This window comes from Silurus aristotelis (genome assembly GCF_946808225.1).
Source record: "Silurus aristotelis genome assembly, chromosome: 2".
NCBI lineage: Eukaryota > Metazoa > Chordata > Actinopteri > Siluriformes > Siluridae > Silurus > Silurus aristotelis.
The window spans coordinates 5,301,756-5,329,189 of NC_139575.1; the positions used below are offsets into that span (position 1 = coordinate 5,301,756).

Here is a 27,434-nt window from a genome sequence, read left to right on the forward strand (position 1 = left end):
CTCCAGGGGTGCCATATCATGGCTGACGCAGTGCTCTGACCCCAGCTTATGGGCAAGCTGGGATATGTGAAAGAATTTCACTGTGCTGTAATGTTTATGTGACAAATGAAGGCTATTTTTTTTCCTTAACCCTAGAGACTAAATTCACATTTAAACAATGGACCTGGTCGAAAAGCAATTTTTCAAAAATCCACGTTTCACTGTCACTTTTTGCTCAAATACACTGGCGATTTGCACGCTTCATTTCTTCCTCTTTTCTTTCTTTTTGAATTGGCAGTTTGCACTTTTTATGTTGCATCATCTGCAGTATTATATTAATTTATTTAAGTTACAATTATGTAATGACATTGTTTTTTTTTCTCCCCTACTACTGTTTGTGTAACCTGCTGCTTCTGTAACACAATAAGTTTCCCCACAGGATCAATAAAGTATATCTAATTCTACGTTTATTCCTGTGGATTTAAATGTTCATTAACATTTATCGCACCACATCCTGGTGTAGATTGCAACTTAAAAATAACAAAGTAGAACACAAATATTAAGATAATGCTGTGATTGGAATTGTAGCTTGCACTAATGTCAAAGCTGCACTTACACAAAACTAATCAACACCGCCTGACCAATCAGAATCAACAACTCAACAGCTTTGAACATTATCTCATGGCTAAAGTGTATAACAAGCAAAATAGCAAACATTAACAATACATATGATTTTTCAATAATTAGACAACAAAATACACTCAACATGCACTTCGCAAGAAGAACAGCTGTATGGTTATGTCATAATTCATCCAATCATTCAATTGCGTGGCAGCAACGCAATGCAAAAACTCAAAAAAATATACATGCAGATAAATGCAGGTCAAGCACTTCAGTTACTGTTTACATTAGATATACAGTTGTTCCTAATAAAGTGGCTAAAAAGGGTGCAGATATGTTTATGACCTAGTCATGTCTCACTGTAGAATACTCGCATGTTTCTTCCTCTTTTTGAAAACGAATCTTATCTGCTGCATCATTGTTATGAAAATGCACCGTTGCGTAATTCAGATTTTCAGCGGTTTGCACTACAGCGGCGTTGGCGGAACCAGGATAAATTGTGGTTAACTGAGTTGTGGAAGCTGTTGCGGAATCGTGGGGACATAGTGGTAACATAGTGTTGGCGTATATCGCTTGAGAGGGATCAGATGGGCTTGTGAATAGATCGTGTGAAGTTGAGCCACCTGCAGAGTTTCCAGCTTCTGGGGCTAAAATGCTTCTGGTGACATTTACCTTATTTGCATTATTAGCAAAGACAGCAAGAGGATAAAAAAAAAAACAGAAAAAAACCCATTAAATTTACAACATACTATTTTTTAATAAACAAACAGGGAGGTTTTAGTATTGAGCACATGCTTGGATACTAGGAGTATCTTTACTGTGAAAACACAAACTCATAACTTACTTTATGGCTGTTTGCTGAGCCTGGAACAGAATTCTTGTTAGGAGTTGCTTTTCTCCCTAAAACAAAAAAAAACCCAAAACAATTTGAAATAAACCTAAAATCTAAAGGAAGTAATATGTGTTGTGACGACGGGGCTCCGCCTCATGTACCAAAAGGGGCAAGCACTCTGAACTCAACCATCAGCAGGGGGCGCAGTCCAGCGCAGCAAACAAGGAGGCGTGGCGTCCTTAGAAGACATGGCTGGAGCTCAATTAGAGTGGCGGCCCCTCACTGCCTTTAAGGCCGGTGGTGCTTATTAAAGGCTGCCGGGAAGACGGTGAGGTGGACAACCTTGGGTTCCGAACTAATGGCGGCTCTCTCCCCTATTCTCTCACTACAGGCAAAAGAGGGCAGATGCGGAAGAGGAATTCCCGGAAGAGGAATTCCCTTGCAATGCCTCATAAAAGAGGGAGACTCATCGGCCTTGCTACTTCTCCCACTTCAGCCACTCTTCACCACCTTTCCCAGACACCAGAAAACTATCTCCTTCTATTTACTTTTAGTTTTGGTCCCAAGTTTTGGTCAACTGGACATCTGTCAACCGCTGGCGAGAGTAAGGCATCTCACAAGACAAGAGATGCGTACAGCCTGGCAGCTTCCAGGCAGTTTCCGTATCGTAGAAAAATGAAAATACTTGTAAAAATCAATTGTATAAAACCGTGAGGCAAACCATCGTAACTCAGGGAATACCTATATATATATATATATATATATATATATATATATATATATATATATATATATATATATATATATATATATATAACATATGTACATCATGTAATATGTAGGTGGATAAATTAATAGCAAATATATATTTGGTAATTATTTGATCTGCAGTAGTGTTTGTGTTTGTGTCTGTGTGTGTGTATATGTGTGTGTGTGTGTGTGTGTGTGTGTGTGTGTGTGTGTGTGTGTGTGTGTAGTGGCGTGTAGTACCTTTTATCACGTGTTTAATTAGGTAAGCCAAACAAAGGCATGTGTTTCCCACCACAAGCCCAATCATAACATTTATAAACACTGTGTCCACAATGGAAAGTCTGAATCCTGGAACAGAAACACACAAGCAGGTATCAGTTCACAGTAAAACTGTATACGCTGATGACAGAGATTCAGATCAGATCAGAGATCAAAGTTTGGTAAATGTAAGTATGAAATGGTTGTGGTAGGCATTTAATTAGAATTACCTGCTGGTGCCAAAGTTGTTGTTGTTGTTGATGATGATGATGATGATGATGATGATGAGGGCACTGAAGCCTGTGCTGGTTTTAAGGGTGTCTCTAAAGCAGAGAAACAACTTTTTAGTCATGTTCACCACAAACAATTTTTATTTATTTTTTTTGCCATGTACTGGGTTTTAATCTGTCATGCTGTCCCTTAAATAAACTTCCTGAATACAGCTGTGTCAAAGGGGATGTAAATATGTTTTGCAAAAAGCAGATGATTAGGCAAAAAAAACAAACAGAAAATATAGAAAGGAAATTGAGAAATAACAGACATTGCACACTGAAAGAAAATGTACAAAGTGTGCACAATAGAGCTGTTTAAACCGAAACAGGGAATGTTACAAAACAAGCGCCTGTGATAAATGTAATATTTGAACATGTGAAAAATTAATTATTACTATTATATTACTTAAATGATCAATATATTACTATTTACATTTATGCCATTTGGCAGATGGCCAGAGAAAGCAGAGAAAAGTCTGGAACCATGTCTTCCTTGTGCCCAGAGAGATTCACTGAGCTGTTGAAAAGGGGTTGAGGATCAGTTTGTTACACTATTAATATAAGTAAAAATGGGCAAAATCCAGTGTATTAATCAGGCATGTCACCTATAACTTTGTGTGTTTCGTTCCCCCGATATTTTTTATTTTTTTTTACATTGTCTATGGTCTAAGAACTGGTAGTGGTAGCCAGTTACATAGTAGGCATGCAAATATGGATTCACTTCAACTGTTGTGCATTAAAAGCAGAAATTGAAAACGTGTCGAAGCGTTTTTTAGCCTCATAAGTGTAAATGGTGTGACCTGCAGCAATATTAGTTTAGTTTAAAGCAAAGCTTTACAACTGTGTTAGTATTCAGTATCATTTACATCAAATCAATAGAAAATAACCCAAAAGACCATAAAATCGCTTTAGTGATACAAGCTAATGCTAATGTTCAAATGTGAATCCTGAGACTACAATCACTTTGCTGACTCACCAGTAACTGTCAGGTTGATCTGTGTGAAATAAACCCTGTATCCATGATTTGATGTCCAATCTACTTTAGCTCCACACCAGTATTCACCAGAGTCTCTTTCACTTACATTTCTAATACTCACAGTGAAGATTTGTTTTACTTTGTCATCATTCTGAGGGAATTTCCCCACATATACATAGTTTATTTCTTGACCATTGCCTTTAATAGAACAAACAGCAGTTTGCTGCCTCCTGCAAAGAAATTTGGTGTCATTCCTGAGGGATTGTGGGTATTTACAGCTTATTTTCAAATCCCCTCCTACATGGACAGTCTCAGTGATGGATTTCTCATACGACTGATCTGCAAATCACAAACAATCAGTGTTTATATGTATTTATACATCCTTTCAACAGTTCCATAACATTCACATGCAAAACAGTCACAGTTTATTTTTATAATAAAGCACAGAATTTTAGATTGTCACCTTCTGTTACATTCAGCTTCACTGCAGTGAAGGTTTCTACTTCATCAGAAACAGAAACAACACATGCATATGTTCCAGTGTCCTCCGTAATCAGCTCTCTGATAAACACTCGTAAGAATCCTGCACTTGTGTTTTTATAAATTGAGAATCTGTCCTTATGTGTCCATTCACTGTTTGGATTTGTTCTTTGAGTAAAACACCACTGATGTGTTCCGATCTTACAGAAAGATTTTGGCTTGTCTTTATATTCATCCTCATATCTGCACATGATGTTGATTCCTCCCCCTGCATATGCACTCACTTCTCTAGAGCTCAAGCTTCCTGTGAAAAGCAAGTTCAAATAATTTTCAGTCAATTCGAAGTAGATGTAGCTAATAAAACATCTGCTTTAGCTCAATCTCTTAGTTCAAGATTATGCGTCAGACACATGACTGTAATATGACTCTTTAAGAAGCCTACAGATTAGAGGTTAAAGATTAAGATTTTTCAGACAACTTATATTTCTATGATTTTGTGGCAGATGTTAAACTTCAGCTAACAATCTAAATCGGTGGACAAACTAATGCTCAGAAGAAGGCAGGGGCCAGACATATATCAGGCAAGCAGAATCAAAATGTAGGATTCAACCACAAAGATAGAAAGAAGAAATATCATAGCTGACAATACAGTTTACAGCCTGAGCGCACTACTTAAAAAGTATAGTAGAAAGTATACTTTGTGAAGATAAACAAAATACAGTGGTTGGAGACTCACCTTCCTTTACTTTTAGTTCCACTGCTGTGCATTTGTCCTTTTCCAAAGATATATCAACTCCACACTGATACGTCCCAGTGTCCTTTACAGTGATCTCTCTGATCATCACACTGAACTCTGCTGATTTGGTGTCATCAAACAGTGAGAATCTTCCTGAAGTTACCCACATGTTTTTATCTCCTGTCTTTATTAGATCAGAACAGTCTGACGATGAACCCTTACAGAAATATTTTAGGTTTTGTGTAGATTCTGTTTTATACTTGCACTTGATAAGGACTCCTCCTCCTGAATATCCTGTTACTTCCTTGGAGTCTCCTCCATCTAACAAAACAACAAATATCCATCTGAGCAAAACCTTCCTTCATGTAACACTGCTGCTGATAGTGAGGATTATTATAAAGTGCATTTCTTTACCTGAGATCAAGCAGACGGTGAAAATGAGGAGGAGGATCTTCATCATGAGTTCACACACACACAGATCTACACACCAAATCCACTTAAGAATGATAGCAAAGCTCCTGTTATGTTATACACTGTTACTGTCTCTGTGTATGTGCTGTGTCTTTAGCTGTGTCTTAAATAAAAAGGGAAGCAATGTCCACTTCCCATTTTGGCTTATTATGAAAGCACGTGTCATGTGTGCAGTACAGTAGATATTTTACAAACTCATTCAGTAATACCAAGCGCAGGTTCAAACAGTGGGCCCTGGATATGTGACACAGCAATGCTAATAATATTTATGCTAATTTTAGTATAAAAAAAAAAATTCAAGAATATATATATATATATATATATATATATATATATATATATATATATATATATATATATATATATATATATATATATACATACACATACACTTTACATAAAATATTAAAATGATCCAAAACCCACTTTATATTAATAATAATAATAATAATAATAATAATAATAATAATAATAATAATCATCATCATCATCTTCTTCCTCTTCTTCTTTCGGCTTCTCCCATTAGGGGTCACCACAGCGGATTGTCCGTCTCCATACCCCCCCTGTCCTCTACATCTTTTAACTCAACTGCCAACTTCCCTCACCACATTCATAAACCTCCTCCTTGGCCTTCTTCTTTTTCTCCTTCCCGGTGTCCCTCCTCTGCACATGTCCAAACTATCTCAATCACACCTCCCTCACCTTGTCTCCAAAACGTCCTACATGCGCTGTCCCTCTAATAAACTCATTTCTAATCCTGTCCATCGTCGTCACTCCCAACGAAAACCTCAACATCTTCAGCTCTGCTACCTCCAGCTCCACCTCCTGTCTTTTACTCAATGCCACTGTCTCTAAACCATACAACATCACAGGTCTCACCACAGTCCTATAAACTTTCCCTTTCACTCTCACAGATACTCTTCTATTACAAATCACTCCTGCTATCACTCTTTTCCACCCATTCCATCCTGCCTGCATTTTTTTCTTTACTTCTCTAACACATTCTCCATTACTTTGCACTGTTGCACTGCACATTTTTCAACAATGCATCTAAAAAGAAAAAAAAAACAATTGACCTTTAAGGCAACAGTATACCATTTTTGTTTGTTTAGCAAACGTGTACATCCTTTGTCAGATGCTACTATGGTATACTGAAGTATAATTACAAGCATTTTATAAGTGTCAAAGGCGTTTATTGACAATTACATAAATGTTATGCAAAGTTACAATATTTGCAGTATTTACTCTTCTTTTTAAAGACATCTGAAATTTGCCCTGGCATGCTGTCAATCAACCTGATTGCATAATCGCCCATTATTGCATAATCAATGCTTGGATTTTGTCAGAATCTGTGGGTTTTTGTTTGTCCACGCACCTCTTCAGGATGGACCACAAGTTCTCAATGGGATTTAGGTCTGAGAATTTTCCTGGCCATTGACCCCAAATTTCGGTGTTTTGTTCCCCACACCACTTAGTTATAACTTTTTCAAGGTGCTCCATCATGCTTGAAAAGGCATTGTTCATCACCAAACTGTTCTTGGATGGTTGGGAGAAGTTGTTCTTGGAGGATGTTTTTGTACCATTCTTTATTTATGGCTGTTTCTTAGGTACAATTGTGTAAGCCCACTTCCTTGACTGAGAAGCAACCCCACACATGAATGGTCTCAAGATGCTTTACATGCTTTAGATGGCATGACACAGGACTGATGGTAGCGCTCATTTTTTCTTCTCTGGGCAAAGCTGTTTTTTTCCAGATGCCCCAAAAACAATCAGAAAGAGGATTCATCAGTGAAAATGGCTTTACCCCAGTTCTCAGCAGTCCATTCCCTGAACCTTTTGCAGAATATCAGTCTGTCCTTAATGTTTTTCCTGAAGAGAAGTGGCTTCTTTGCTGCCCTTATCACACCAGGCCATCCTCCAAAAACGTTGCCTCACTGTGCATGCAGAGGCACTCACACCCCCCTGCTGGCATTCCAGAGCAAGCTCTGCAATGGTGATGCCTACAGCTGTATCAACTTTAGGAGATTGTCCTTGCGCTTATTTGACTTTCTAGGGTACCCTGAATCCTTCAACAATTGAACCTTTTACCTTGAAGTTCTTGATTATCCAATAAATGGTTGATTTAGGTGCAATCTTACTAGCAGCAAAATCCTTGAGTGTGAATCTCTTTTTGTGCGAAGCAATGACAACTTTATATGTTTCCTTGCAGTCAACAATGGTTAACAGATAAAGAACTAAGATTTCAAGCACCACCCTGTTTTTGAAGCATCCAGACTGTCATACTAACTTCTAATCACTATGATCTCCATCCTTGTCCTCATCAACACTCACACATGTGTCAAAAAGAGAATCACTGGCCTGATGGCAGCTGGTCCTATTGTGGCAGGGCAGAAATGCAGAAATGCATGAATGCTCTTCATAACATTCTGGAGTTTATGACAATTTACCATCATAAAAACTGAGGCAGCAGAATTTGTGAAAAATTAATAGTGGCCACAGCTGTATGTACAGTATCTCACAAAAGTACACCCCTCACATTTCAGCAATTATTTTATGTTCTCAAGGGACAATACTATTAAAATGTAACTAATGCGGCTTGTACAGCAGTAAAGTTCTACTGTCCTCTGAAAATATCTTAACATACAGCCATTATTTTCTAAACCAGTAGAAGCGTGGAGATGTTTAGGAGAGATGGCAGTGGTTAAAAACTTAACACGATTGTTTAACAAGATTCTGGAAGGTGAGAGGATGCCTGAAGAATGGAGAAGGAGTGTGCTGTAGCGGTTTTTGAAAGCAAGGGAGATGTGCAGACCTGCACATATTTAGTATATCGTATTATATGGTATTATACAGTATTCTAGCACTGGGGGAAAAAATATGCAAAAGGTAATAAACAGCATGAACAACACCATAATGAACATATCTCTCTATTAAAATACAGACTGAATACTGCAGAATTATATTTTAAACATATTGTTCAAGATATATTTCCTGTGTTTTATTTTATTTTATTTCATTCTAAAATGACATCACTGAAAAGTTTCTCCTCCCACACTTGTGCATTTCCTGTTTTTCGCCTGTGTTTCTCACATTATCCTCTAGATGGCAGAAGAAGCAACAAACCAGTTTAAATTGGTGGCCCTAAAAACTACTGTTTAGAGGTGATTCCACAGTTGTGGTGATATTTTCACCTTTTAACATTTTCAAAAGTTTCACAATTCAAAGTGACACTTTTATATAATTCTTTTCTACAATAGACATTTAAGGTAACATTATACCATGTTTGCTTGTGTAATATAAGTGAGCAAAAAAAATTAAATAGACATCTACAGTATATATTAAAAGCGAGGGGATATGGTAATGTCCACGAAATTGAGACAATGCCACTTCCGTTTAAATATACTGGTATTCTTGTAACTTATCCTTTTAAACCTAAAAGTGTTTATTTTCATAACCTAGTGGATGATTAATGGGAAGAATGTTTATGAGATCCTTCAGATGAGATTTTAAATATGTGTTTATATAAGGAAACAAATATACAGTAACATGGAATCGTCCTTCGAGAGTCTGTGGGCTTACAGCAATGTTGCTGTGAAATAGCTGGACTCAAAACTTTAACATTTGTAAATATGTTTAATTTTCATTCCAAATCCAGCAATGGGAACTACTATAGGTTTTGTGCTCTAGGGGGCAGTAGAAGTGGAATATTACATTAAAAATTTAATATTATATTTATTATTATAAATATCCTCAGTAAAATGTATCCTGGAGCACTGAGAGGAAAAATAACTCACATGGAGAAAGATGTTCACATACAGAATGCTGATATTAAACACTCCTACACCTTCATATGATTGTTTACATTCTGGAACTGACCAGAGGCTCATAGTTCACACATTTAACACAGACACTTCCTGAAGAGCTCTTTCTCACACGTCTAAAGGGGGAAATGGGTGTGGCATCACTTTTTGTTTAAGACACAGATGAAGACATAGCATATTTAGGCTCAGAGACAGTAACAGTGTTTAACAGAACAGGAACTTTAGTATCGTTCTGAAGTGGATTTGGTGTTGAAATCTGTGAGTGTGACCTCAGGATGAAGATCCTCCTCCTCATCTTCACCTTCTGCCTGATCTCAGGTAAAGAAATACACTTTATAATAATCCTCACTATCAGCAGCAGTGTTACATTAGGAAAGGTTTTGCTCAGATGGATTTTTGTTGTTTTGTTAGATGGAGGAGCCTCTAAGGAAGTAACAGGATATTTAGGAGGAAGAGTCCTTATCAAGTGCAAGTATAATACAGAATCTACACAAAACCCAAAATATTTCTGTAAGGGTTCATCACCAGGCTGTTCTGATCTAATAAAGACAGGAGATTAAAAACATGTGGGTAACTTCAGGAAGATTCTCACTGTTTGATGACACCAAATCAGCAGAGTTCAGGGTGATGATCAGAGAGCTCACTGGAGAGGACACTGGGAAATACCACTGTGGAATTGGGAAAGCTTATGGGGGAGACACTTCCACACCAGTGACACTGAAGGTGCAGGAAGGTGAGTCTTCCACCACTGCTTTCTGTTTATTTTCACAAAGTTCTAATGTCATTAGCAGACCCTCAAAATGGCTGAGAAACCAATAAGCGCATTTTTATTATAACTCCTGACTGTAAATAAAATATCCAATTAAATCCAAAACAATCTTTTCACTTGCCCATTGAACTCACCTGTTTCCTTTTTACCCAAAATTATTTTCATGACTTTATTCCTGATGGTTCAGGCCTTATCTTTACAATGTTTCATTGAAGGAAAAGCTCAACATCTAACCTCACTTTTACGCATAACCTGCATGTTACACACAAACTTAATTTAAAAGTTATGTATCTGTTTGTGTCAGGGATCCACCTGCCACGCACCCCTTTGGTGGCTCTCTATGCCTCCTCTCTCCCTAGAGCTCCAGGTTTAACCACACACACCTGGGGCTCATCATCAATCATGCCTCCACTCTCTCTGGAGCTCCATGCTCAACGATGCACGCCTGAAGCTCATCATCACTCCACCCCGTTCCTACAAAAACCCCTCACTCTCATTCCCACGGCGTTCGTTATTGCATGTGTTGGACTCTACGTACGGCTGGATATGTGGGTTCCATGTTTCCCGGTCTATTCGGGTTCCATGTTTCCCGGTCTATTCGGGTTCCATGTTTCCCGGTCTATTCGGGTTCCATGTTTCCCGGTCTATTCGGGTTCCATGTTTCCCGGTCTATTCGGGTTCCGCTATCCGGTACTGGCTTCACTTCTCCTCCGCGCATCTCCGATCCGCTACGCTTCTCCCCAAGCGTACCTCGGACTCTCTCACAGGACTTTGTGTGTGTGTGTGCTGGTGTATTTCTCTCTCACTCACTCTGGTCATTAAACCTGAGCGAGCTGTATTCCGGCGTCCGCCTCCTGTTTCACTCGCACCCTGACAGAATAACGAACCTCCTGAAAAGGATAAAAAAAAAAAAAAAAAAATTCTTATAGGAAGGAAACAGAAGACAGGGAGATGATCGGGTTGCTGCCATGGTCCCGGCGCGATCCAAACCTTGGATGGAGGATTCGCAGTACCACGATAAGGTGACGGCCAAGCTCCGCCTCTGGAAACACCCGGAAGCACGCTGCCGATTCATCAGCTCGACTCCGCTCCAGTGTGTCCATGAGAGCCCAACTCCGCTCCAGTGTGTCCATGAGAGCCCAGCTCCGCCCCAGGACCTCCATGGGAGCCCAGCTCCGCCCCAGGACCTCCATGGGAGCCCAGCTCCGCCCCAGGACCTCCATGAGAGCCCAGCTCCGCCCCAGGGCCTCCGCTGAAGATGTCTTTCCGTCCCGTGTCTCCGGGATGGGCATCGTCTTGTTCCTGCGCTCCGCCTGGGCTGTCACCCCGTCTCAGGTCCTTCCCGGCCTGTTTCACTTGCACCCTGACAGTTTGTCATGTTTAAAGTCATGATCTTAAAAAAATAATAATAATCTACTTTTACTTATTAAGCTTGTTGAACATATTTTAAACTATCAACAGGAAGCTCGGGGTCTAGAGAAGTGAGCGCATATACAGGAGGAAGAATCATCAAGTGCAGATATGAGGATAAATATAAAGACAAACCAAAATCTATCTGTAGGATCGGAACACAACAGTGGTGTTTTCCTCTAACAACAACAAAACTGTACAGTGAATGGACACATAATGGCAGATTCTCAATTTATGACAACAGAAAGGCAGGATTCGTTTATGTGTTTATCAGAGAACTGATTATGGAGGACACTGGAACATACTTGTTCACTGTTGCTGTGTCTGATGAAATTAAAACCTCCACTGTAGTAAATCTGACTGTAACAGAAGGTGAGTATCTTTTATTGTGTTTCATTAGAAGAAAATGTGTTCATATTTATAATATTATAATGTCAGAGTAAAGTTAAATTACCAAATGTCACATTAGGATTCAGCTGTGATTTTTTTTTTTTTTATTGTATTCTGCTAATGAGTTCATTTTGATTTGATGGTAGAAAATATTGGATCTCTCCTATAATACATCATCATTTATCATTTCCCTCTAATTACTACATTGACTGGAGATGATGGGATAAACATAGACACCAGAGACACAGAAACCTGTACTTGTGACTATGGATTTGTGAATGTTATATACTGGGTCACCAGATCACTAAATTAAGAACCAAACAAAAGAGAAATACATTTCAGATTAGAAACATCTGTAGCTTCCCTAACCTTCAGAAACAGTAGAAAATATTGAAATGTACTGTTTTGTCCAAGGCCACCACACAAATAAATTGATCTGATTGGTTGTGATTTGCAGATCTGTCCTATGAGAAGTCCATCAGTAAGACTGTCCAAGCAGGAGAAGATTTAAACATCAACTGTAAATACCCAGAATCCCTCAGGAATTATCCCAAGTTTCTCTGCCTTAGGCATGCAGCTGCTGTATGTCCTTATAAAATGTCTGTTACAGAAAGTAGAAAAGATGTAAATGTGGGGAAATTCTCCCTGTATGATGACAGAACAGAACAAATCTTCACTGTGAGCATTATAAATGTAACTAAAACAGATTCTGGTGAATTCTGGTGTGGAGCTGAAGCAGCCTGGACATCTGATTATGGATACAAGGTTTATTTCACACAGATCAACCTGATAGTTACTGGTGAGTTTGTAGAGACACACTGCATTAACTATTGTGACATTACAGAGACTTTGTGTGATGCATAGAGTCAGTGCACATCATAACCAACACTAGCCTGTGATATAATTGGTGATTAGTGAACAGAACAATAATGGTAGTTTAAATAGAGCAGATCTTTTTAGAAGGAAGTTTGTGACCACATGGAACTGAATTAATGTAGCTGCTATTATCTGTTAACATTTAGAATTTTCTCCTTTTAGACTGAATGATGTGATGAGCAGATTTAATTAGCCTCATAATCTGTTATCTGGTCTTCCTCTGCTCGTGTGTATTTCACTTCACTTCCTGTGATTATCAGATGTATAAACAGCAGTCTGTACTTCTGACACAACAATAATGTAAACTGTATTGTGTTGCTTTTGTACTGATATCAGTCATATACCAGATTCACTCACTTCATGTTGTTTATTTTTAAACTAAACTTTACTGCTTCAGATTTAAGTGTACCAGGGTCAAAACTGAAGCCAACTAAACCTTCATCACCACTACCATTATCATCATCCTCATCATCATTGACAAAACCCCTATCAACATCTTCCGTCTCCTCCTTCCCATCATCATTACCAATATCCCTATCAACATCTTCCTTCTCATCATCATCACCATCATCTAAACCAGCAGGCGAGTCTCCTCATGTGCACGTCAGACCCATAACTTTAATGAATCTGATCCCTTAAGAATGATCAGCATGTAGGTTAAAGTTTCTCTTTCATGATTTCCAGCTTCCACTGTGATCACGGTGTCTGTAATTCTGCTGCTGCTTCTGATTGGAATCATATTCCTCACTTTTACTGTTCAAAAGAGAAGCAGGATGCACGGTACATAAACTCAAACACATGATAAAATGCTTAATATAAACATCTATCTTGTAATGCAGATGAAAGTAAAACATATTGTCAACATAGATGCAGTTCATGCAAGATAGTTATCACATACTTACTAATTATTTCCAGCACCTTTTGCTACAGCAGTTTTACCTTGTCCTTTGTAATGAGTCTACCAGTTTAGCACTGACTTTTGGAGTAGTTTTGTTATGCAAATATGTTGTACTGTAGATCTGTTACATTGTGGGATAATCTCCTGCCACAGGCACCAAAAATACTTTCTATTGAAATGTTATTTTTATATTATATTAATATATATACATTTGTGTCCATGAACAAGAATCAATGGATTACATTTCATGACTATAATCACAAAACTGTACAGAGCTGTTCAAATCATTCTATGGGTTTTTGGCAGCATTTAGATCCAGGCTCTGACTGTATCATTCCAAAACCTATTTTTCTTTTGGAGCCATTCCTTTGTTCATTTTGTATGCATTTGTGCTTTGGGATGTTATTATGCTTCATGATTTATTCTTTACTTATTTGACCTTCAGTCTCAGCTGAATATGAGCAGGCCTATATAGGTTTTATTGTGTATGAAGTTCTTTGGGTGATTAGCTGACTTTTGCATCAAACATTTTTTTTTTATTACTCCCAAGTACTACCTTGGTCTAATCAGCCCATAACACATTATAACATTGCGTGTTATACATTATTTTGGGGTCATTTAGGTGAACTTTAATTTGTTCAATCCATGAAAAGGGGCTTTGATTGATCTTTCCTCCCCCAAAGCCTAGATATGTTGAAGAATATGAGATTGTTGTCACATTCTGGGAGTGACCAGTATTTTCTAGATATTCAAGCAACTTCTTAAATATTGCCCCATTTTTTTCTTAAATCTTGATGGTGGCCTTTATTATGATCCCTGTTACATCCAATGATTAGGAAGTTATTTTATACCATTCTCTTGTACATTAAGCATTTGGATGAAACAAATAAAAGAAGGAATTACTACAGAAACACCTGATCCTTATTTAAGGTTATTCAAAATCACTTGAAAAATGACAGGTGATAATTACTTTTCTATATGAGTTTGAATGTGAAGAGTTCATTTTAAGCAGCCACATTATAAACTTGACATATAAACATAACTTTTGTAACTATAATATTGTAATTTTTATCTTTAAAAGTTTTTTTTTTTTTTTTTGTTGATCTGCCATTTTGTGCCATTTTCACATGCAGATTTATTTATACATTTATTGTAGATGAATAAATACAGGATGTCTGGAGATCATGACATCACAAACTGAAAATAACATACCTACTGATTATTACTGTTTTCCCCCAGCAGGTACAGATTCTTTTACCCAGAATTCTGTCAGAAACTTAGAAAGTGACCAAGGGGTAATTCTCTTTATATGTTTGAGTCAGTTCAGTTACAAACCTTATTTATATTTAAGAAAAGGGCAAATGTGTTTCTGTTGATCTCTCAGGTTCCTCTTGCTGTCTCTGATTATGAGGAGATTAGACACCAAACAATGTTCTACCTCAGAAACTGAAACTTCCACCGTTTACTCAACTGCTCAAATACCCACAATGACTTCTCAACCTGTTTATGCAGAGATAGAGTTTCCTACAATTTCCTGTGATTCTGCAATTTATTCTACTACTCAACTACCCACAATCCACTCTGATCAGGAAATCTATTTCACAGCTCAGTTACCCACAAGCCTCTCTGCTGAGATATCTGCTGAAGCTTTGACTCATGCTACAGTGAGTTCTCACTCCAATGCCACCAGCTCTAATGATGCAGTTCCACAGATTAGGAAAGACGCCTCTTCTGTCTACGCTTTAGTCAGTCACGTGACTTCATCTGTTTAGTTCTGCATCATTAGGGCTTCAGTCATGTGGCAGTGGAACTTTACTATTTGATTAAGTTAACCTTTCTCTTTTTTTTTTTCCTCCTTTCCTCCTCTGTCCCTCCCTCAAAACAATATTTTTAGCATTTACCATATGCAATCAAGACATTATTTTGTCTCATTCTTTAACATAATTACTTGCACCCTGAACTAATTTGCATGGTATAACAAATCTAGAACTTATTATCTGAATCACTGTCCCAAAAGGAATGTCATAAAAGCATTTTATGTTTGTTCACATTTCCAGCCCCGAAGTGTCAGTTCTTTTGTGATGGAGTTTTGTCAGGTAGCCAGAATCTTGCAAGCAAATTAGTCAGTCATTGGTTCAATGGCTGATCCTGGTGGTTCTATGCTTTTATAACAGTTTTGCACAATGAACCTTTCATATTTGTACCCTGTCAGGATTATGATCTTAGGCTGCTGAACCATCACATGACTTGGTCACATGTCTCTGATCACTCACACCTGAACCCTACTGTCTTGTTGTAGCAGATACATTTTCTGCAGCCCAGGAAGCTTTGGGAGTAACAAAGAAAAATTTGGTCATACACACATGGGAGTAACGTGCCACTATGCAGATATATAGAGAGGTTCTGACTGACCCTATGGAATCTCCAATCTTTTTCTGCCCAGCTGAGGACTTTACTCTTCTTCCCTGTTATTCTGGGGATGCCGCTCAGGTGAAAACACCAGAAGAAAAACTCTGGGCTCACCACAAGCAGCACATCCTCACTTTTTTATCATCATGGATGTCGATTGCTCAGCCTGCCTGCTCTTCTCTGGTTAGATCGCTGCTCCTAATTTAACGCTCACTCTTTGGGTTCTACCTTTACCCCTCCTGTGGACCCACACAGAGAAGCGGACATCTATAGTATCCCAGAACCCTTGACAAAAAAACTTTTTTTTTGTATGGAGCAGTGCATTAAGGAGTGACTCTGTGCCATACATTAAAGAGGGTTTATGGCCCTGGACTATGATTCCATGCACTTGGTCACATCGTCATTAGTTAGAAAATTAGCAAGAATTAAACTTGGTATGGGATATTTTGATATCTTTAATGTTTAAACTAACATTATGTCCCGGAGAATAAGCTTTGTAAGTAAAATTGCAGAGAGATTTTACAAAAAGTCAGATTGTTTCATTCAGTGTTGATGGCTTCAAGCAGTTGATGAGTAGATGAAAAATGTTTCCTGGTTAGTATGTGTTTAATGAGACCAAATCTTCTCTGTAGAGTCAAATCTAGACTTTGTCCAGGCTGATACATGAGTCTTGGTTCAACTATTGGTCTTGTATCAACTATTGATATCTCCATCAAATCACACTCAAGTTTCAGAGGACATTCAGTGGTAAATGAAAACCACAGAAAGCTTTCTGGCTCGGGAGAAATAAAGTCGGAATTTGCGAGAAAAATGAATGAGAAAAGTTACTTCTTTTTTTGCCAGGATCTTCAATTAATTCAGATGATGCCACTTCCTGCTGAATATATTAGTATATACAGTGGGTACGGAAAGTATTCAGACCCCCTTAAATTTTTCACTCTTTGTTATATTGCAGCCATTTGCTAAAATTATTTAGGTTCATTCTTCTTCCTCATGAATGTACACATAGCACCCCATACTGACAGAAAAACACAGAATTGTTGACATTGTTGCAGATTTATTAAAAAAGAAAAACTAAAATATCACAGGGTCCTAAGTATTCAGACCCTTTGCTCAGTATTTAGTAGAAGCCCCCTTTTGATCTAATACAGCCAGGAGTCTTTTTGGGAAAGATGCAACAAGTCTTTCACACCTGGATATGGGGATCCTCTGCCATTCCTCCTTGCAGATCCTCTCCAGTTCTGTCAGGTTGGATGGTAAACGTTGGTGGACAGCCATTTTTAGGTCTCTCCAGAGATGCTCAATTGGGTTTAAGTCAGGGCTCTGGCTGGGCCATTCAAGAACAGTCAGAGTTGTTGTGAAGCCACTGCTTCGTTATTTTAGCTGTGTGCTTAGGGTCATTGTCTTGTTGGAAGGTAAACCTTCGGCCCAGTCTGAGGTCCAGAGCACTCTGGAGAAGGTTTTTGTCCAGGATATCCTTGTACTTGGCCGCATTCATCTTTCCCTCGATTGCAACCAGTCGTCCTGTCCCTGCAGCTGAAAAACACCCCCACAGCATGATGCTGCCACCACCATGCTTCACTGTTGGGACTGTATTGGACAGGTGATGAGCAGTGCCTGGTTTTCTCCACACATACCGCTTAGAATTAAGGCCAAAAAGTTCTATTTTGGTCTCATCAGACCAGAGAATCTTATTTCTCACCATCTTGGAGTCCTTCAGGTGTTTTTTAGCAAACTCCATGCGGGCTTTCATGTGTCTTACACTGAGTAAAGGCTTCCGTCGGGCCACTCTGCCATAAAGCCCCGACTGGTGGAGGGCTGCAGTGATGGTTGACTTTCTACAACTTTCTCCCATCTCCTGACTGCATCTCTGGAGCTCAGCCACAGTGATCTTTGGGTTCTTCTTTACCTCTCTCACTAAGGCTCTTCTCCCCCGATAGCTCAGTTTGGCCGGACGGCCAGCTCTAGGAAGGGTTCTGGTCGTCCCAAACGTCTTCCATTTGAGGATTATGGAGGCCACTGTGCTCTTAGGAACCTTAAGTACAGCAGAAATCTTGTAACCTTGGCCAGATCTGTGCCTTGCCACAATTCTGTCTCTGAGCTCTTCAGGCAGTTCCTTTGACCTCATGATTCTCATTTGCTCTGACATGCATTGTGATCTGGAAGGTCTTATATAGACAGGTGTGTGGCTTTCCTAATCAAGTCCAATCAGTATAATCAAACACAGCTGGACTCAAACGAAGGTGTAGAACCATCTCAAGGATGATCAGAAGAAATGGAAAGCACCTCAGTTAAATATGAGTTTCACAGCAAAGGGTCTGAATACTTAGGACCATGTGATATTTCAGTTTTTCTTTTTTAATAAATCTGCAACAATGTCAACAATTCTGTGTTTTTCTGTCAGTATGGGGAGCTGTGTGTACATTCATGAGGAAGAAGAATGAACTTAAATGATTTTAGCAAATAGCTGCAATATAACAAAGAGTGACAAATTGAAGGGGGTCTGAATACTTTCCGTACCCACTGTATATAATGTGAAGTGGTTGTTGTGGAAATCTTTTTTTTTTTTTTTTATCAAATAAATAATGTCATGGAAAATGTTTTTCAAGCATGAGATAAGATGTTTAATGAGATGTTGTTTTCTATGTGCTTAAATTTGTGGGATTTTACATTTTTGTATCTGAAACATGAACTTGTTGTAAATGACACTTTAAAGAGTTTTAAAATGTCTTTTTCTTTTATGTATTTATATCTGATATTATCAAAACATTTTTGACATTATAATTTTGACTTGCACTGCAAGAGTCTGCCTGTGAATTGAGATCGATGTTACGGTGAAAGAAGCTGAACTTGAAACTTCAGCATGTGTGTGTACAGTATATGTAGAGGTGGTGTTCCCAGAACAGTAACAGGAATTGCTATACGTCTTGTATTTAAGAGGTCGGTAGAGCAGTACACACTTGTATAGAGTAATAAATATCCTCAGAGAAATGTTAATCCTGGAGTCCTGAAAAATAACTCACATGCAGAATGCTGATATTAAACACTCCTACACCTTCATATAATTATTTACACAAAACACAGAACATTTGCTTATTTTGTGTCAGAAGCATGAAACGGTTTGTATTATGCTTATGTAGTTCACACACACACACTTGATGAACAGCTCTTTTTCACACAGCCAGAAGGGGAAATGGGTGATGCAGCATCACTTTCTGGTTAACACTCAGTTAAAGATGCAGCACATTTACAGAGCAGGACAGAGACAGTAACAGTGTGTAGCAGGACAGGAGATTTAATATCGTTCTGAAGTGGACTTGGTGTGGAGATCTGTGACTGTGACCTCAGGATGAAGATCCTCCTTATCATCTTCACCATCTGCGTGATCTCAGGTAAAGAAATACACTTTATAATAATTCTTACTTTCAGCAGCAGTGTTACATGAAGAAAGGTTTTTGTTTAAATGAATATTTGGTGTTTTGTTCTAATCTTAAGACAGAGGCTAAAAATGAGTGGGTAACTTCAGGAAGATTTTCACTGTTTGACACCAAATCAGCAAAGCTCAGGGTGATCAGAGAGCTCACTGTAGAGGACGCTGGGATGTATCAGTGTGGATTTGGGAATGTTAACGGGAAAGATATTTTGACAAGGTGAGGAAGGTGCAGGAAGGTGAGTCTCCCACCACTGCCCACTGTTTATCTCCACAAAGCTCTAGTGTCATTATCAGACACACAAAATGGCTGAGAATCCAATCAATGCATTTAAAAATATCAAATAAAATCCAAAACAATCGTTCTTTATTCATTCACTTATCTTTACAAGTTTCATTTTAAGAAATGCTCAACTGCTCACCTCATCTTTACGCCTAACCTGCATGTTCAAAACTAACTAGTTTAAAGTTATGAATCTTTTTGTCATGTTTAAAGTCATGATCTTGAAAAAAAATTACATTTAAGTATCTACTTCTGCATTTAATTGTTTGAACATGATTTGAACTTGCTTATAACAGGAAGTCTAACGACCTGTTTTTAGCTTCAGACCAAGGCTACATCTCCCTATTAGTTTTACTAGATCTTAGTGCTGCGTTCGACACTATAGATCATGATCTTCTCCTCGATCGCTTACGGAATTACATCGGTATTCAGGGACAGGCATTAAGCTGGTTTAAATCCTACATGTCCAATCGTTACCATTTCGTAGATTTAAATGGAGAGCTATCCAGGATAATGCTAGTAAATTATGGCGTGCCACAAGGGTCAGTTCTGGGACCCCTGCTTTTTACAATATACATGCTTCCATTAGGAAATATTATTAGAAGGCATGGAATTAGCTTCCATTGTTATGCTGATGATACCCAGCTATATATTTCATCCAAACCAGGCGATACAGCTCAATTAGCTCGCATAACTGAGTGTGTTGAAGAAATAAGAGATTGGATGACCCATAACTTTCTGCTATTAAATTCTGATAAAACGGAGATTTTGCTCATCGGCCCAAAAAATAGTACACAGAAGCTCCAGCATCTCAGCCTGCATTTAGACGGTTGTTCTATAACTACTAGTTCAACGGTAAAAGACCTGGGAGTTATTTTAGACAGCAACTTATCTTTTAAAAATCACATCAATCAAGTTACAAAAACAGCCTTCTTTCACCTTAGAAATATTTCTAAGCTAAGAAATATGTTATCTATATCTGATGCAGAGAAGCTCGTCCATGCGTTTATGACCTCTAGAATAGACTACTGTAATGCATTACTAGGTGGATGTCCTGCATCATTAATAAACAAGCTTCAGTTAGTTCAGAATGCAGCAGCAAGAGTTCTCTCCTAGGTCAAGAAAATACGATCATATAACCCCAATCTTATCGTCAGTACATTTGCTTCCTATTAAGTTTCGAATAGACTACAAACTACTGCTACTCACTTATAAAGCACTAAATGGTTTGGCTCCCATGTATCTATCCAGTCTCTTAACACGCTACAATCCGTCACGCTCCCTGAGATCTCAAAACTCTGGGCTTCTAGTAGTTCCTAGAATAGCAAAGTCCACTAAAGGCGGTAGAGCATTTTCACATTTAGCTCCTAAACTCTGGAATAGTCTTCCTGACAGTGTTCGGGGTTCAGATACACTCTCCCAGTTTAAGTGCAGATTAAAAACATATCTTTTTAGCAAAGCCTACACATAACACACATCACATCACAACCTTGTGCTCCAGAACATCTGATCACATGCACATTATCAACTTGTGCTGTTAATATCATGAACAGCAGCTACGCTAATTCCTCTCCACTGCTTCTCTTTCTCTCCCCATCCCGAGGCATCCTGAGGTTTGGCCAGCTCCAGTCACGTCCCACCTCGTGAAGATTATGGACCTATGGATGATCATGGAGAAGTAGATGCCGAGTGTTTAAAGGCCCTGGCATGGAGAAGCTGATGCTGGATCTATGATGATCACAAATTGTTCTGTATTGTTGAAAGATTTATGACCAAACTTTTGATGTCACCCATATGAGGATGGGTTCCCCTTTGAGTCTGGTTCCTCTCAAGGTTTCTTCCTCATATCATCTAAGGGAGTTTTTCCTTGCCACTGTCGCCACGGCTGCTCATCAGGGACAAACGCACACCATTCACCTTCACTGTTGTTTTCTGTAAAGCTGCTTTGAGACAATGTCTGTTGTGAAAAGCGCTATACAAATAAACTTGACTTGACTTGACTTGAAGCTTGGGCTCTAGAGAAGTCAATGCATATACAGGAGGAGGAGTCAATATCAAGTGCAGATATGAGGATAAATATAAGGACAAACAAAAATCTATCTGTAGGATCGGAACACAACAGTGGTGTTTTACTCAAACAACAAAAAATCTGTACAGTGAATGGACACATAATGGCAGATTCTCAGTTTATGACAACAGAAATGCAGGATTCTTTAATGTATTTATCAGAGAACTGATTATGGAGGACACTGGAACAAACTTTTTCACTGTTGCTGTGTCTGATGAAATTAAGACCTACACTGTAGTAAATCTAACAGTAACAGAAGGTGAGTATCTATTATTGTGTTTCATTAGAAGAAAATGTGATCATATTTATATGAAAATTTACTGTATCACATTAAATATCATTAATTAAATGTCAAAATGAAAAGTAAAGCTAAATAACCAGCTGTCACTTTAAGATTCATTTTGCTAATGAATTTATGATTTGGTGGAAGAAAATATTTAATCTCTCCTAGAATATGCCATAATTTATAATTTCCCTCTAATTACTTCAATGACTGGAGATGATGAGATAAAATTACTATATACATGCATGTGTGGTTGTATATGAAAACCTGATTTCACATTCCACAATTCTTTTGTGGCTGAAAGAATATTGAAGAATAAACATTTAGTTTTATTGAAACAAATATGCTTAATAAATTTGTAAACAGATTGTGATCTAAATGCTACAGTCATATTCAGATCCTTAAATGCATTTGTTTCCTTTACATTTTTGAGTTAACCAGACTTTATAATAATATAACTTTAGTTATGTAAGAGAATTATTCACCCATCCATCCATCCATCCATCCATCCATCCACTGAAATGTACTATTTTTTTTCCAAGGCCACCACACAAATTAATTAATCTGATGGTTGTGATTTGCAGATCTGTCCTATGAGAAGTTCATCAATAAGACTGTCCAAGTAGGAAGAGATTTAAACATCAACTGCAAATACCCAGAATCCCTCAAGAATTATCCCAGGAATTATTAAGTTTCTCTGCCTTAGGCATGCAGCTGCTGTATGTCCTTATAAAATGTCTGTTACAGAAAGTAGAAAAGATGTAAATGTGGGGAAATTCTCCCTGTATGATGACAGAACAGAACAAATCTTCACTGTGAGCATTAGAAATGTAGCTAAAACAGACTCTGGTGAATTCTGGTTTGGAGCAGAAGCAGCCTGGACATCTGATCATGGATACAAGGTTTATTTCACACAGATCAACCTGATAGTTACTGGTGAGTTTGTAGAGACACACTGCATTAACTATTGTGACATTACAGAGACTTTGTGTGATGCATAGAGTCAGTGCACATCATAACCAACACTAGCCTGTGATCTAATTGGGATTAGTGAACAGAACAATAATGGTAGTTTAAATAGAGCAGATCTTTTTAGAAGGAAGTTTGTGACCACATGGAACTGAATTAATGTAGCTGCTATTATCTGTTAACATTTAGAATTTTCTTCTTTTAGACTAAATGATGTGATGAGCAGATTTTATTAGCCTCATAATCTGTTATCTGGTCTTCCTCTGCTCGTGTGTATTTCACTTCACTTCCTGTGATTATCAGATGTATAAACAGCAGTCTGTACTTCTGACACAACAATAATGTAAACTGTATTGTGTTGCTTTTGTACTGATATCAATCACATACCAGATTCACTCACTTCATGTTGTTTATTTTTAAACTAAACTTTTTACTGCTTCAGATTCAAGTGTACCAGTGTCAAAACTGAAGCCAACTAAACCTTCATCACCACAACCATTATCATCATCCTCATCATCATCCCCAAAATCCCAATCAACATCTCATCTCATCACCATCACCACATGTAAACCAGCAGGTGAGTCTCCTCATGTGCACATCATCCCATAACTTTAATGAATCTGATCCCTTAAGAATGATCAGCATGTAGGTTAAAGTTTCTCTTCCATGATTTCCAGCTTCCACTGTGATCACGGTGTCTGTAATTCTGCTGCTGCTTCTGATTGGCTTAATATAAACATCTATCATGTAATGCAGATGTAAATGCAACTAAAACAGCATTTATTAAATCCAGACAGAGAAATCTAATTTGTGTCCATGAACAAGAATCAGTGGATTAAATTTCGTGACTATAATCACAAAATGCCATGAGACTGGGCTCCTCTCTACAGCGCTGTTCAAATCATTCTATGGGTTTTTGGCAGCATTTAGATCCAGACTTTGACTGAAACATTCCTTTGTTCATACTGAATGTAAATTGGTGTGAAAGTGTCCTGATTTTCTTCTTCTTTTTTTTTTTTTTTTTACATGTTTGTCACACTTTAATGCTTCAAATCATCAAACTAATTTAAATATTAGTAAAAGATAACACAAGTGAACACAACATTCAGTTTTTAAATGAAGGTTTTTATTATTGAGGGAAAACAAAATCCAAAACTACATGGCCCCATGTGAAAAAGTGTTTGCCCCCCTGTTAAAACTGTTTTTTTACACCTGAGTTGAATTTCTCTCGCCACACCCTGACCTGATTACTGCCACACCTGTTCACAATCAGGAAATCTCTTAAATAGGACCTGCCTGACAAAGTGAAGTAGACCAAAAGATCCTCAAAAGCTAGACATCATGCTGAGATCCAAAGAAATTCAGAAACAAATGAGCAAGAAAATAATTGAGATCCATCAGTCTGGAAAAGGTTATAAAGCCATTTTTAAAGCTTTGGGACTCCCGTGAACCACAGTGAGAGCCATTATTCACAAATGGCAAAAACATGGAACAGTGGAGAACTTTCCCAGGAGTGGCCGGCTGACCAAAATTACCCCAAGAGCACAGCGACGACTCATGCAAGAGGTCACAAAAGACCCCCCAACAACATCCACAGAACTGCAGGCCTCACTTGCCTCAGTTAAGATCAGTGTTCATGACTCAACCATTAGAAAGAGACTGGGGAAAAATGGTCTGCATGGCAGAGTTCCAAGACGAAAACAGCTGCTGAGCAAAAAGAACATGAAGGCTCATCTTAGTTTTGCCAGAAAACATCTTGTTGATCCCAAGACTTTGGAAAATACTCTCGACTGACGAGACAAAAAATGCGCATATGGAAAGTGTGTCCCATTACGTCCGTCATAAAAGTAACACCGCATTTCATAAAAAGAACATCATACCAACAGTAAAATATGGTGGTGGTAGTGTGATGGTCTGGGGCTGTTTTGCTGCTTCAGGATCTGGAAGACTTGCTGAAGGAGACTGTCCAGCCATCTGTTCGTGACCTCAAGCAGAAGCGAACTTGGTTTCTGTAGCAGGACAATGATGTGGCCTAGTCACTGACCTGAATCCTACTGAGATGCTGTGGCATGACCATAAAAAGGCAGTTCATGTTTGAAAACCCTCCAATGTGGGTGAATTACAACAATTCTGCATAGACGAGTGACCAAAATTCCTCCACAGCGCTGAAACAGACACATTGCAAGTTATCGCAAATGCATGATTGCAGTTGTTGCTGCTAAGTGTGGCCCATCCAGTTATTAGATTTAGGGGCAAACATTTTTTCACACAGGGCCATGTAGGTTTGGATTCGGTTTTCCCCTCAATAATAAAACCTTCATTTAAAATCTGCATGTTGTGTTCACTTGTTTTTTTTTTACTAATATTTAAATTAGTTTGATGATCTGAAACATTAAAGTGTGACAAACATGCAAAAAAATAAGAAACCAGGAAGGGGCAAACACTTTTTCACACCACTGTATTTGTGCCTTGGGATGTTATTATGCTTCATGATTAATTTTATACTTAGACCTTCAGCCTCAGCTGAAGCTTTTTTTAAATGACTCCCAAAGTTCTACTGTGGTCTAATCAGACCTTAACACATTATAGCATTGTGTTATACATTATTTTGGGATCATTCAGGTGACCTCTAATTTATTCTATCAAAAAAAAGGGGCTTTGATTTATCATTAGCCCCCAAAGCCTTGATATGTTGAAGAATATGAGAGATTGACCAGTATTTTCCAGATATCCCTGCAGATCTTTCAATGTTGCTACAGTAGATGTCTGTAGGTGATGACCCATTTTTTTATGTTGGCCTTTATGGTGTTCCCCTTTTACATCTAATGACTAGGAGATTATTTTATAACCTTCTCTTGATCATTATCTTGTACATTAAGCAGTTGGATGAAACAAACAAAGGAAAGAATTCCTACAGAAACATCTGATCCTTATTTGGGGTTAATTATATTTACTTGATTAATGACAGGTTTATGAAATTACATTTCTACATGAGTTTGAATGTAAAGAGATTATTTAAAGCCAACTAAACCTTCATCACCACAACCATTATCATCCTCATCATCATCGCCAAAATCCCAATCAACATCAACAAGCAGCCAGATTCCACATTATAAACTATCATATTAACTTTTGTTAATATTTTGTATAATATATGTTAAGACTTTTTGTCATTTTTATAAAAAAAAATGCTTTTTATTTCTTGCCATGCCATTTCATGCAATTTTCACAAGGGTGTGCAGATTTTTCATATATATATTGTAGATGAATAAATGCAGAATGTCTGAAGATTATGACATCACAAAATGAAAATAGCAGCGTTAATACATACTGATTCGGTGACTGTTTTTTTTCCCCCAGCAGGTACAGATTCTGTTGTGCAGTATTCTATCCAAACTCAGGAAGTGGCCAAGCGGTAATTCACTTTATATATTTTATTTAGTTACAAACCTTATAGTAGATTAAGTTAAGGACAAATATATGTTTCTGTTGATCTCTCAGGTTCCTCTTGCTGTCTGATTCTGAGGAGATTAGACACCAAACAATTTTTTTGCCTCAGAAGCTGAAACTTCCACAGTTTACTCAACTGCTTAACTACCCACAATCCCCTCTGAGCCTTCTCAAACTGTTTATGCAGAGATAGTTTCCTACAATCTCCTGTGATTCTGCTATTTATTCTACTGCTCAACTACCCACAATCCACTCTGATCAGGAAATCTACTTGACAGCTCAGTTACCTACAAGCCTCTCTGCTGAGAAATCTGTTAAAGGTTTGACTCACGCTACAGTGAGTTCTCACTCCAATACCACCAGCTTTAATGATGCAGTTCCACAGATTGACTGAAGTGTAGACAGAAAAGTCGTCTTCCTTAGTCACATGACTTCATCTGTTTAATTCTGCATTATTAGGGCTTCAGTCATGTGGCAGTGGAACGTTACTATTTAATTCAGATTTCCTTTCTCTTTCTTCTACCTCTTTTTCCTCCTCTGTCCCTCCCTCAATACAATGATATGATCATTATGACAGAACAGAACAAATCTTCACTGTGAGTATTAGAAATGTAACTGTAACAGTCTCTGGTGAATTCTGGTGTGGAGCAGAAGCAGCCTGGATATCTGATCATGAATACAGGGTTTATTTCACACAGATCAACGTAACACTTACTGCTGAGTTTGTAGAGACATGGAGACACACTGAATTAACACATTGTGTGAAGCATAGAGGCAGCACACATCCTAACAACCGCCTGTGATATTATTGGTAATTAGTAAATAGAACAATAATGGCAGTACAAATAGAGCAGTTATTTTTAGAACAAAGTTTATTACCACATGGAACTGAAGTGACGAGGCTGCTATTTTAATCTTCTGAATTCTGTGTTTCAAAATAAACTAATTTAAACCTTCACAATTATGCTGAAATTTTTGTATTATGCTCACAGTCTCTCACAGT

The 27,434-nt window shown here is 38.1% G+C and overlaps 1 protein-coding gene and 2 long non-coding RNA genes across 9 annotated transcripts in view; 2 read left to right on the forward strand and 1 right to left on the reverse strand.

The window, feature by feature from the left end:
• Positions 1-253: 253 nt before the first annotated feature.
• The window catches only part of LOC310737846 (polymeric immunoglobulin receptor-like), a 253,742-nt gene continuing 226,561 nt past the window's right edge, over positions 254-27,434 (reverse strand). For 6 of the 7 annotated variants that reach the window (XM_083562558.1, XM_083562561.1, XM_083562562.1 and 3 more), the window contains 7 exons: positions 4,905-5,225; positions 4,152-4,472; positions 3,689-4,027; positions 2,671-2,763; positions 2,423-2,530; positions 1,445-1,500; positions 254-1,272 (listed from right to left, as the gene is read on the reverse strand). In XM_083562558.1, coding sequence (XP_083418684.1) covers positions 946-1,272; positions 1,445-1,500; positions 2,423-2,530; positions 2,671-2,763; positions 3,689-4,027; positions 4,152-4,472; positions 4,905-5,225 — 1,565 coding nt within the window. In that variant the 3' untranslated portion in view covers positions 254-945. The remainder of the gene's footprint in view (positions 1,273-1,444; positions 1,501-2,422; positions 2,531-2,670; positions 2,764-3,688; positions 4,028-4,151; positions 4,473-4,904; positions 5,226-27,434) is intronic. The other variant, XM_083562560.1, reaches the window with a different exon arrangement.
• On the forward strand, positions 9,360-12,378 carry LOC310739267. Its single transcript, XR_014537323.1, has 4 exons — positions 9,360-9,514; positions 9,608-9,929; positions 11,427-11,747; positions 12,223-12,378. It is a non-coding gene; the product is annotated as an uncharacterized lncRNA (long non-coding RNA).
• On the forward strand, positions 13,157-26,813 carry LOC310739274. The gene is made up of 4 exons (XR_014537326.1): positions 13,157-13,224; positions 13,326-13,421; positions 26,345-26,396; positions 26,483-26,813. It is a non-coding gene; the product is annotated as an uncharacterized lncRNA (long non-coding RNA).